The following is a 13021-nucleotide window of genomic DNA, read 5'->3' on the forward strand; positions in this document are numbered from 1 at the left end:
CACTGAATCTCCGCTCCCACCGCTCCCGACACTGGCCTGTGGGGGAAAAAAAGCCCGTGAAAGTGAGTTTAAATACTCACTGAAACACCGCTCTCACCGCTCCCAACAATGGCCTATGTAACATCAGTGCTCATAGTGTAGGATGCCACCAAGTTTAAAAAGAGTAAAAGAGATGATGTGGTAAATCAGGAAGTAATTATTAGGTGATGGCAATCTTTGGTTTTAAAAGACTGCAGGAGGAAGGCAACACCGAGGAAAGGAGAAGTTGCAGATATTGCACCTGTCCTGGTAATGAACAAATTAGATTACAGACTGCAGATTTCAACAAAGTAAAAGATTTATTATTTTAAGATGGCTTTAATGATAATAGCCAAAAAAAATTGCATTGGTATAGTTGAAGAGCTGTATCCCAATCTTTGCGTGGGTGAGGGGGAAACAGAAACTAGACCATGTGTGAAAATCGACACTATCTCTGTGGTTCTACCCTACAAAAAGAAATGGGTGCAGCCAGTTCTTGACATACCAGCTATTATTGGAGCAATATACCAAACTATGGCAACATAGGCCCCCTTCTGCAGTCCCCACTATCACAGATGCTAGTCTTCAGTCAATTTGATTCACGCCACATGACGTTAAAAAGCAGCCTAGTGCACTCAATGCAGCAAAGGCTTGTGGGGGGCCTGAAAACATCCTGGCTGTAGTGCTGAAGACCTGTGCCCCAGAATTAACTTCGCCCCTTCCTAATCTGTTCCAGTACAACTATGACACTGGCATCTACCTGACAGTATGGAAAATTGCCAGAGCATGCCCTGCCCACAAAAAGCAGGACAAATCCAACCTGACCAAGTATGGAAGGAGTCTTCAGCAGTTCTATCAAGAGGCAGTTACTCACCAATAACTTGCTCAGTTTGGATTCAGCCAAGACCATTCGGAATCAGACCTTATTACAGCCTTGGTCCAAAGATGAACATGCGCTGAATTCCAGAGGTGAGGTGAGAGTGACTGCCTTTGACATCAAGGCAGCATTCGATTGAGTGTGACATCAAGGAGCCTTAGTAAAACTGAAGTCAGTGGGGATCGGGGGTGGGGAGGGGGGCTCTCTAGTGGCTAAAGTCATATTTGGCACAAAGGAAAATGATTTTGGTTGTCGGAGGCCAATCATCTTAGTCCCAAGACATCACTCAGGTGTTCTTCACTGCAGCGTCCTAGGGCCAACTATCTTCAGCTGTTTCATCAATGACCTTCCCTCCATCATTAGGTCAGAAGTGGGGCTGTTCCATGATGATCGCAGTGTTCAGTTCCATTCACAATTCCTCAGATAATGAAGCAGTCCATGCCAGTATTGAGCAAGATCTGGACATCACCCAGGCTTGGGTTGATAAGTGACGAGTGACATTCGTGTCCCACAAGTGCCAGGCAATGACAACTTCCAATAAGAGAGAGCCTAACCACTACCCCTTGGCATTCAATGCTTTACCATCGTCGAGTCCCCAACCATCAACATCCTCGGGGTCACCATTGACCAGAAACTCAACTGGACCAACTAGATAAATGACGTGGCTATGGGAGCAGGTCAAAGGCTGGGTATTCTAGGGTGAGTGGCTCACCACCTGACTCTCAAAGACTTTCCACCACCTACAAGGCACAAGTCAGGAGTGTGATGGAATACTGTGCAGCTGCAACAACACTCGGTAATCTCCACAATTTCCAGGACAAATCAGTTTGCCTGATTGACATCTCATCCATTAGCCTAAACACCCACCTCCTCCACCACTAGCGTACTGTGGCTGCAGTGTGCACTATCTGCAGGAGGCACCTCGGCAAGCCACCAAGGCTTCTTCGACCGCACCTCCCAAACCCGTGACCTTCACCACCCGGTAGGACAAATCCAGCAGGTGCATGGGAACATCACCTCCAAGTTTCCCTCCAAGTCACACTCCATAGAATCATAGAAATTTATGGCACAGAAGGAGGCCATTCGGCACATTATGTCTGTGCTGGCTGACAAAGAGCTATCCAGCCTAATCCCAGCTCTTGGTCTGTAGCCTTGTAGGTTACAGCACTTCAAGTGCAGATCCAAGTACTTTTTAAATGTGAGGAGGGTTTCTGCCTCTACCACCCTTTCAGGCAGTGAGTTCCAGACCCCCACCTCCCTCTGGGTGAAAAAAGTTCTCCTCAATTCCCCTCTAATCCTCTACCAATTACTTTAAATCTATGCACCCTGGTTATTGACCTCTGCTAAGGGAAATAGGTCAAATCACAGAAATCACAGAAACCCCACAGTGCAGATAGAGGCCATTTTGGCCCATCGAGCCTGCACCGACACATATCCCACCCAATCCCCGTAACCCCTACACCAACACATATCCCACCCTATCCTTGTAACCCCACGTATTTAATCCCCCTAACACTAAGGGTCAATTTATCATAGCCAATCAACCTAACCTGCACATCTTTGGACTGTGGGAGGAAACCGGAGCACCCGGAGGAAACCCACGCAAACACGGGGAGAATGTGCAAACTCCACACAGACAGTCGCCCGAGGCCGGATTCGAACCCGGGTCTCTGGCGCTGTGAGGCAACAGTGCTAACCACTATGCCACCGTGCTGCCCTTCTTATCCACTCTATCGAGGCCCCTCATAGTTTTATGCAGCTCAATCAAGTCTCCCCTCTGCCTCCTCTGTTCCAAAGAAAACGACCCCAGCCTATCCAATCTTTCCTCATAGCTAAAATTCTCCATTTCTGGCAACATCCTCGTACATCTCCTCTGTAGCCTCTCTCGTGCAATCACATCCCTCCTGTAATGTGGTGACCAGAACAGTACACCGTACTCTAGCTGTGGCCTAACTAGTGTTTTATACAATTCAAGCATTACCCCCTGCTCTTATATTCTATGCCTCGGCTAATAAAGCAAAGTATTCCATATGCCACCTTATCTACCTGTCCTGCTACCTTCAGAGATCTGTGGACATGCACTCCAAGGTCCCTCTGTTCCTCTACACTTCTCCGTATCCTACCATTTATTGTGTATTCCCTTGCCTTGTTAGCCCTCCCCAAATGCATTACCTCACTTCTCCAGATTGAATTCCATTTGCCACTTTTCTGCCCACCTGACCAGTCCATTGATATCTTCCTGCAATCTACAGCTTTCTTCTTCACTATCAACCACACAGCCAATTTTTGTATCATCTGTAAACTTCTTAATCATGCCATCTACACTGAAGTCTAAGGGGGAGAAATTGGGTATGTAGCACCACCTATTAGCGCCTAAAGAGGGCAGTCAGTGGCTGTAGCGCCACTGACCGCGCCTCCCGCGATATTCAGCGGGGGCGCTAATGGTGGAGTTAGCCTGTTGCGCTGTGCCGCCACCGATGACGTCATCGGTGTGCTTAGCGCCCCGGTCGTGATATTTGGTAGCGAACGCCGCTGTAGCGCCGTTCGCTACCCGCGTCCGGTTCATGGGGCCTTGCTGTGCCGGCAGTGGCGCAAGTTAAGGTGGAGGTGCGGGGCGGCCGCCTGCCAGCACCTCCATCCCCGGCCTCCTGACCCACCCCCCCCCCCCCCCCCGCGGTATTGCCGGCTGTTTCCCGAGAGCCCGGCACTTCTCCTCGGTGCCGGGCTCTTTTGCCGGCACTCGCGATCAGGGATCGCGCTGTTGCAGGCCCCTCCCCCTTAACAATGGGAGGAAGGCCTGCAGTACCGCAGCGTGCCGTGGCGCTGCGGCATGTTGTGCTGCGATATTCAGTTTAAGCGCCCTAAGAGGGACACGGAGCGCCTCGAACCTCGCCCCGTCTCCCTCTAGGGGCGCTGAAACTGAATTTCTGACGTTCGTTAATGCTCCGAACGCTGCGCAAAAATCAGCGCCCAGGCGAACTGGGCGCCACTTTGGCGCCTCAACCCAATTTCTAGGCTTAAATCTTTGATATATGCCACAAAAAGCAAGGGACCTACTACTGGGCCCCGCGGAACCCCACTGGAAATGGCTTTCCAGTCACAAACATCTGCCGACCATTACCTTTTGCTTCCTGCCACTGAGCCAATTTTGGATCCAACTTGCAACTTTCTCTTGGATCCCATGGGCTTTCACTTTTCTGACCAGTCTGCCATGTGGGACCTTGTCAAAGGCCTTGCTAAAATCCATATAGACTACATCAAACGCACTATCCTCATCAACCCTCTGTTACCACCTCAAAAAATTCAATCAAGTTAGTCAGACATAACATCCCCATAACAAATCTACGCTGACTGTCCTGGATTAATCCGTGCCTTTCTAAATGACGATTAATACTGTCCTTCAGAATTTTTTCCAATAATTTGCCCACCACCGAGGTTAGGCTGACAGGTCTGTAATTACTCAGTGTATCCCTTTCTCCCTTTTTAAACAACGCTACAACGTTCGCAGTCCTCCGGCACTACACCTGTAGCCAGAGAGGATTGAAAAATGATGGTCAGAGCCTCTGCTATTCCCTCCCTTCTCTTAACAGCCTTAGATACATTTCATCCAAGCCTGACGATTTATCTACTTTCAAAGATGCTAAACCCCTCAATACTTCCCCCTCACTATGTTTACCACATCTAATATTTCACGTCCCTCTCTTTTATGAAGACAGATGCAAAGTATTCATTAAGGGCGTGAAATTCGGTTAAGCCCCATTTAGGGGCGGTAACCGAGTTAAGGCCGGACATTTAGGAACCGGCGCGGAAGTACCGCCCCAGCCACTAAATTCGGCTTACTGCCCCGCACAGGAAGTGGAGCGCAATCTCTGGCGCTCTACTTCCTGGTGGGGCGTTAACCGAGGCGATGCCGCATTTCAACACCTCTCCCCTTCAGTTAAAGGGGAGGGCTATTGGGAGCTCTGCAGGGCCTCCAATGGCCCACACTAGGCCACCAGGGCGGCATGGTGCTGCAGCTCGGCACCAAGACGGCAGCCAGGACCACTCCACGGCCCACCATAGAGGACCGACCTGGAGGTCAGCCAAAAAAGACAATGGCGGCGTGGGTTGCGGCCGTACCTCCCCTTTAAATACCACCCCGCGAGTGAATGTCGGCCCGGTTCACGATCCGCAAGGTTGGCGCTGACGTCGCCTGCGGCAGTCTCGCAGGGCACAACCGAATTTCTGCCGCGGGGCGGTAAGGGGCCGAGGCGGGGCGCCAAGGGGTTGCAGCGCACGGTGATGATGTCATCGCTGGCGGCACAACGGTGCTATCTGGTAACGCCCCAGCAATGCCCCGCTGAATTTCTGGGGAGGAGCTATTTCGCCCTCCCTCCCCCATGGGCGAAAACCTCTTTGCGCCCCATTAGCATCTCCGGGGGGCGCTAACGGCAGGTGCGAAGGAGCCAAATTTCTAGCCCTAAGAACCATACCCACGACTTCCGCCTCCACACACAAGCTTCCTTTTTGGTCTCCAATAGGCCCCACTCTTTAGTTATCCTCTTGCTCTTTATGTATTTATAAAACATCCCGATTTGGTTCAAATTCCTGGAACAACCTACCTAACAGCATTGTGGGAGACTGAGTGGTTGAAGAAGGCCCACTGCCACTTTCTCAAGGCAATTAAGGATGGGCAATAAATGCCAGCCTTACCGGTGACACCCACATCCCAAGAATGAATTCAAAAAACGACTCCACCAGAAAGCATCTCCTGAACCAGGAGAGACTTGGTCGCTAAGCTGTGAAGATGCTTTTAAAAGGCTGAAGGAGGTTTTGTGTGCAGATCCTGTTTAGGCCAGTGCTGATCATACCTGGGAGTTCATGGTCTGTACTGATGCCTTGGCATGGGGCATTAGTGCTGTTCTAGCTCAGAGAACTCTGTTGTTTAATTGGACTCCAACTATTACTGTGAGAAATGGTACACAGCATGTGAGGTAGAATGTATTAGTGTGTAGACATTATAAACTGTATTTATATATTTAAGTTTTTTTAAATTGCATACAAATTTTGCATTGGAACTTCTCAAAATAGTTCATACAATTACAGGAAACTTTCGTTTAACCGGAGGTTAAATGTCCGCAAAGCTCTATCTACCAGCAAAATTCAGGAGCTGTTTCCTATAAGTGTTTTTACTTCTCGTTGCTTTTTTTTTTCCAGTCAGGCTCTGCAAGGTCTAGCTGAAGCTGTTGCTTGGCTACAGAGACGCTTTTAAGCTGCGGCCGACTGTTTTGAAGCTGTTGGGTTTGTTGATTCACACGGAGCTCAAAAGCTCCATATGTTTTAACATTAGCGTTGGTTTCTACGGCAGTTTTGATGGGACCGAGCTGGTGCCGTACCGTCAGTGCCGGATACCAGAAAGTTTCCTGTAATCACTTTCTGCAGTATAGTAAATGCTATGAAAATTATTTCACCACATATATTCTGACCACAGCCCTCGGATATGCCTAAATTCAACTTGCAACAAAAGTGTGTTTGCTACAGTGGAGCATTGCCTTACAGGTATATAATATAGTGATCACACAATATGTGGATCTTGCTAATGCTACGTTAGACTGTGGTTTCAGTTTTGATTTGCTTATGGTTGCATAATCGTAATCAACAGAATTTCCATATCCAGAGTGAGAGAATGCTTTCTCCATTGTGACTGCCTAGAAACTAAAATCAACACATGCTTACGTATGTATTCAAATTGTTTGTGGCTTTATTATTTTTAAACAATCTAATGGCAAGTATTATCTGTGTACTCATGAAGCCATTTGCGAGCATCTCCTGGCAACTAGGATAGCACGTGTCATTGAATTGCTTTAGCAAGTCAGAGACTGGGTATTCTCGGGTGAGTGGCTCACCTAATTAAAATTTCATAGAATTGATGCCTCTGGTGCCCAACAACTTTAAAATCAGCAGTTATTGAGTTGTAAGACTTGATCAGACGAGGGACTCTGTAAAATGAGGCTTACGTTAGTACATCACATCTGTCAATCCAGAGACTACAATAATTTCTCAAAAAAGGCCAATAGCCCAGTACAGACTTATTTTATTATATTTATTCCACGGAATGCAGTAGCTCTTCAGTACCTTGCCTGAATGATCATTTTTCATGTGTGAGCCTGGACAGTGGGAGTTGGCAGACTGTTTGTTTGTGGAGAGCATCACACAAGAGCATGATCTTGTTCTCACCCAACATCTACAAATGCGCACTTTCCAACAGAAACCATGGGATAGCGATCGAAGGCAAGAACCCTGGCTCCTGATTTCCTCTCCCCTACACTGGAAAGTTGAGGCCGATTGTAGCACTGTTACCACTGCCCCAGCTGTGATCACTAACTCAGGACAGACTGGGAATTGAACCTGTGCAATAGCGTATGAAATACTGATTTTTTTTTAATTGATATTTTTCTTTTTTCCCCCCTGTCCTTTCTTCTGCTAAAGGTAGTAACTGTTTACTGGGATTTAGCTATACATTCACTCAGTCCCTTCTGGTTATTCATGTATAATATGTGACTGAGTGTGTCAAAGGCTATTCACCTTGGGGGTTGAGGGGACATCACAGCCAAACCCAATTCTGCCCTATGCTGACATCCAAACATGGATTTCTGTCCGGGATTGCGAGATAGCAATCAGGAGCAGGTCAGTGTTCATTTCCCTAACCCAGGAGCGCTGAGATCAATTGTAAATCCCTTGCTGCACCGGGGTTCACACTCGCTAGCTTAGTAAAGGCTGAAGATTGAACCTGGGCCCACATAACTCAGCTGCTCACTGGATAAATTCACTGATGCATCAGGAAATAGAATTCTGATGATTGCTATTTGAATCATATTATTTTTCATTAATAGTATCTACATAGCCGAATAATTAACCTTATCAGCAACTACCCTAGTTCTCCACTTCACCCCATTGCCAAAACCTTGGTACAGAAAAACCTCTAATTTATTACCACCTTGCCACTCATTATTGCTTAAATAGATTAAGTCATTGTCCTGCAGCACCCGTGCCTATCAAAACCTCTCTGAGCTCTTGCAAGATGTTGATTTATTTCTGTAAAAACGAGTGGCTAACACTTTCTTTTGTGAGGGGGAGGGGGTAACAGCAGGAAGGTAGCTTCATATAAAAACAAAATGGTGAGAAGCAGTGACACAGCGGGGCAAACGGAAATCAAAAGTTGTAATGATTAGTTTACAGTGACTGACAAGTATTAGAATATGGTCTGTGATTAATCTATCAGGTCTGTATCCTGAAGGGGGTTATAGTGTAGTGCCAAGCACGGTCATTAACAGGCTGTCTGTAATAGCTGTGTGTTAGACCTCTGACCTCTGCTGCTTTCATTTCCAGGAGAAACAGCTGCAGAAGAAGCTGTCTGAAATGGCTCCCAGGAGAATTTCTGACCGCCTGACCCTAAAACGGTTGCAGCAGGAAGAAGAGGTAAAGCAGATCAAGTTTCAAAATATCAGTTTGGAGCTAAACTTGGTCATTCTGTTAACCCTCATAAACCTGTCTGGGTTTGAAATTCCTCTTCAGTAGCCGGACTCAGCCATTGATGGATTGGTTTTCACTGAATTGAGCACCCCAGTCGAAACCTATAACTCTGTTTATTACATATGATGATCTTGGAGGCATTCTGGATTCCAGCACTCCTTTAAAGACACAGTTTGTTTTGGAAATGTTATCTCTTCATTCATTCAATACAGACAAGTAATTTATTTACCCTGTGTTCGTAACAAAGTAATAAATCCGATGTGCCAAGTGGTATAATTTGGTTAAATATTGTGCCACTTCAAAGGAAAAGCAGCTGTATCTGGAAGTATTTACAACAGCATTGACATGCTTAAGAATCAAAACATTTTTTTCTCTTCATTGTTAACAAAGAATTGGGCAACCATTTAACAAACATCCAGCAATACTGCTGTCAAGCAATCCCATTAGGAGATGTGTGCAAGTAGCTCAGTGATCAGCAATGTTGCCTCTTACTTTTTTGGGTGCGCGGCCCCTATAAGGGGCTGCGTGGCCCGTTCATACGAAACATTGAAAAAGCCGGTCACTGGCTGCGTGGGCTGGCCGTGCAGCTTATAGGGAATGTTGGTGATAGGATTCCCTCTGATTTTTTCCCTCCCTGCCTATAGAGAAGTATCTGGTTTCCACTTGCATCTTGCAACAACAGTGTGGCTGAGATTGGGAAGTCAGCAAAGTGAGCAAAAAGCAAGAGTTGCATCATTTTATATAACGTTCCTGTTTTTTGTGTTTTTTTTTCCCCCTAGATATGTTAATTCAAATATTGTTTTGGGGGCTCAGTTCAATGAGTAACTGATCATACAGACCAAGAAGGCCCCAGGTTCGAGCTCTAGTATATACGGAGTTACCTGATCTCAGCCAGGGTGATGGTAGGGGGCTACATTTGCCCGAGTGTCACTGGGTTAGGAAGGAAAAAATGACCACAGTTCCCATTCCTAACTAGTGGCCCCTGCTGGAAGTGCTTGTGCATGGAAGCAGGGAGAGGGCAGTGTCCTCTGCAGTTGAATAGCCTGCTAAGTCTATCAAGTATCACACCTCAGTAAAGACTCCGGAGGGTAATCGGCACCTGTGGAACTGTATCCAAGCAAAAAGTCAACGGCTTCGAGACTCTGGGAGCAAAGAACTTTATGCTTCAGTGTCATTTGTGAACTACTTATAATTATTGAGGTTTTTTTTTTAAAGAGGGACTGGAGAGGAAGTCTCATTGTGTAGCTGTCACTAATTGGAACCATCAACCAGCATCACCAATGTAATTTTTGCAGATAAGGTTATTACAGAAAATGTGTTCATTTTATAAACATTAAATACATCCTAAAAACGAATGGTCTAGATTGGGAGTTGCTACAATATGATGTATGTGTTACAATTGGGCTGCTTCCCAAGATTTATTCGGGTTCACAGCAAAAAGGCAGTTTCCATGAGCAGACCCACATCTCCTAGGAGCTGAAACGTATGACCTTATTTATGCATGTCATGTTTGAGTTAGCATGTTCCAGAACTAACCATTAACCTCTTACCACAACGCTGAGCACTGGAGACTCAAGTAGATTGTTGACTATGCTCTTCTGCCCACTCTGAAAAGTGGAATGCACCACACTATTCATTTGTATCATTTAGGCAATACGATACTTAACTTACACAATACTTTACACTGTCCTGGAAATAGTAATAAGTCCAAAATCTTTGCATCCTTTTAATAACTTTTAGCCAAGTTTTTGATCAACTGCACAGAGCTACCCTGATAAACAGGGAACTGAACATCCCAGGACCAGTAATGAAATATAGTGCTTTTTATCTTTGAGGTGAAGACCAACTGCTAGAAAGAACAGAGCAATTCTTTCTTTTAAGGCAAGCAATAATGTTATTAATCAATTTCACCTTTTTGATGGTGTATAAAAAGCAGATTTCTGTCCATTCTAGTGGGTTTCACTTTTGACACCCGACTTGCATAGCAAATAGCTGACTTCGACAACAACCTCTACATGTCTGATAGGTGCACATTTTTAACAATTCGAAGACCCGAGGGAATTTCTAATGCAATTAACTAATGAGTCCACAAAACCATCTCGACCAGATAGCCTCCCATAGAAATATAGATTTCCCTAGATAGACTGTGTCTTTTGCGTGGAAAGACAAAAGAACTCTTAAGAATACAGCTTACTGCAGTTACCCTTTTAAATGCATAGGGGTAGAGTTGATGCTAGTAATATCAGCGTAATCCGGGAGGAATTGGACAAAGTAGTGCAAAAGATCAAAACATTTTAAAAGTAGGTGAATTATACACCAAACCACTTATGTTCGTGTTTTCCGCTGATTCAAGATTCAATTTGGCCGATCAGGCCCCGCCCACAAAACTGGCCATGCCCTCAGGTCAAAGTTACGAGATCCTGCCGATTGCGTTCATGTTCTTGGGTGCACAGGCACGAGTAGGCACATTTTAAAAGTTGTTTTCAGGTCAAAATAACTTTTAATTTACTAAGAAACTGACTAGTGTACACCAATGAAACTACAGGTACAACTCTGGTAATCCGGCACCCTCGGGACCAGGCCGGTGCCAGGCCATTGAAAATTCCGAACCACTGAAGGTTCGGTAAATAACGCCCCGTCTGCCTTTCTATGTGTCTGTCCCTTTCACCCGTCTGGCTTTTTCGTCCTGAAATTCATCCTGAAGTTATCCTCTTCACTGCTTACTACGTTTCTGTGTTTTGCGTAAGCTGCAAACGTGGGAATGATGCCTTGTATACCCAAAATCGAGTTCATTAACATAAGACCGCCGGTTTCAATTCGTGCCGGACCACTGAAGGTGCCGGACTGTCGGGTGTATCAAATGATTCAGTATAGTTTTTTTTTAAAGTCATTTTCAGTGATTTTTAAATTGCATTACTCACAGGTGGAGGACTGGACACCCTTATTAAAAATGCTTATTTTTGGTGATAAAACCCATTTTCGGCTATATTAATAAAACTGCGCCAGGTTACCACTCTTAAATGCATCAAGGAATACTTTTTCATGGAAAGAAAAGAAATGATTACGTTGTATTACGCTGCCTGATTGCGCTGGTTCATTGAAGATTTTACATTTGTGATTATGCATATGATTTTAGTGAAAACTTGAACTGTTACCTAACCAACACAATTTTGAGCATATTTTGGGCACAATTTCCCTATAACACCCAAAGCGGAAACTCGCTCCCATAATATTTTGGTCTATCTAAAGTTTTATATGGAAAGAGTATAATAGAGAAATTTTGTATGATGGAGCTCTGCTGCTATGATATAAAGGCCAATGAGATGTTAATGTACGTTCCAGGAAAAAATGTCTGCTATTGCAAAAGTAGAGGAACAGAAACGAAGAGAGGAGGAAGCAGAACGTCAGCTACTGTTGGCTGTGCAGAAGAAAGAACAAGAGCAACTCATGGAAGAAGAGAGGAAGAGGGAGTTTGAGGAGAGAGTCAAAGCTGTAGAAGGTATAAATCTAGAATAAGTCGTTTGAGCACTGGCAGTAAATGGTTCCATGGAGCAGGAATGCAGCCAGCAAGCTGTATAACCGGTTCCCATCCATAATTACTCGTACGGCACTGCTCAAAAGTGAGGAATGTCAATTGGTTACACGTCAACGAGTTGCCCAACTGGACTGGAAAAGGTTTTGGAGCAGTTTTCTTGCCTGGCATAGAAACATAGAAGATAGGAGCAGGAATAGGCCATTTGGCCCCTTGAGCCTGCTCCACCATTTAATGAGATCCTGGCTGATCATCCAAATTCAGTATCCTGCCCCTGCTTTCTCCCCATATCCCCTGATCCCTTAAGCCTTAAGAAATATATCTTAACTCCTTCTTGAATATATTTAATGAATTGGCCTCAACTGCCTTGTGTGGTAGAGAATTCCACAGGTTCACCACTCCTCATCTCAGTCCTAAATGGCTTACCCCTTAGCCTTAGACTGTGACCCCTGGTTCTGGACTCCCCGACCATCGGGAACATCCTTCCTGCATCTAGTCTGTCTAGTCCTGTTATAATTTTATAAGTTTCAATGAGACCCCCTCTCATTCTTCTAAACTCCAGCGAGTTGAAGCCCAATCGACCCAATCTCTCCTCATACATCATTCCTGCCATCCCAGGTATCAGTCTGGTGAATCTTCGCTGCACTCCCTCCATGGCAAGAACATCCTTCCTCAGATAAGGTGACCAAAATTGCACACAATACTCAAGGTGTGGTCTCACCAAGGCCCTGTACAACTGCAGCAAGACATCCTTGCTCCTGTACTCGAATCCTCTCGCTATGAAGGCCAACATACCATTTGCCTTCTTAACCACCTGCTGCACCTGCATGCTTATCTTCAGCGACTGGTGCACAAGGACACCCAGGTTTCGTTACACTTCCCCTTTTCCCAATCTATTGCCGTTCAGATAATCTGTCTTCCTGTTTTTGCCACCGAAGTGGATAACCTCGCATTTATGCACATTATCATGCATCTGCCCAATCACCCAACCTGTCCAAATCATACTGGAGTTTCTCTGCATCCTCCTCACAGCACACACACCCACCCAGCTTTGTGTCGTCTGCAAACTTGGAGATATTACA

The 13021-nt window shown here is 45.6% G+C and overlaps 1 protein-coding gene across 1 annotated transcript in view; it reads left to right on the top strand.

The window, feature by feature from the left end:
- LOC147106186 (chromatin remodeling regulator CECR2-like) overlaps window positions 1–13021 on the top strand; it is a 128002-nt gene that overhangs the window by 67981 nt on the left and 47000 nt on the right. Inside the window, exons 8-9 of the mRNA XM_086009793.1 lie at window positions 8264–8353; window positions 11750–11906. Coding sequence (XP_085865919.1) covers window positions 8264–8353; window positions 11750–11906 — 247 coding nt within the window. The remainder of the gene's footprint in view (window positions 1–8263; window positions 8354–11749; window positions 11907–13021) is intronic.

Source organism: Somniosus microcephalus, chromosome 16 (genome assembly GCF_052327205.1).
Source record: "Somniosus microcephalus isolate GS21.2 chromosome 16, FLI_Smic_1.0, whole genome shotgun sequence".
NCBI lineage: Eukaryota > Metazoa > Chordata > Chondrichthyes > Squaliformes > Somniosidae > Somniosus > Somniosus microcephalus.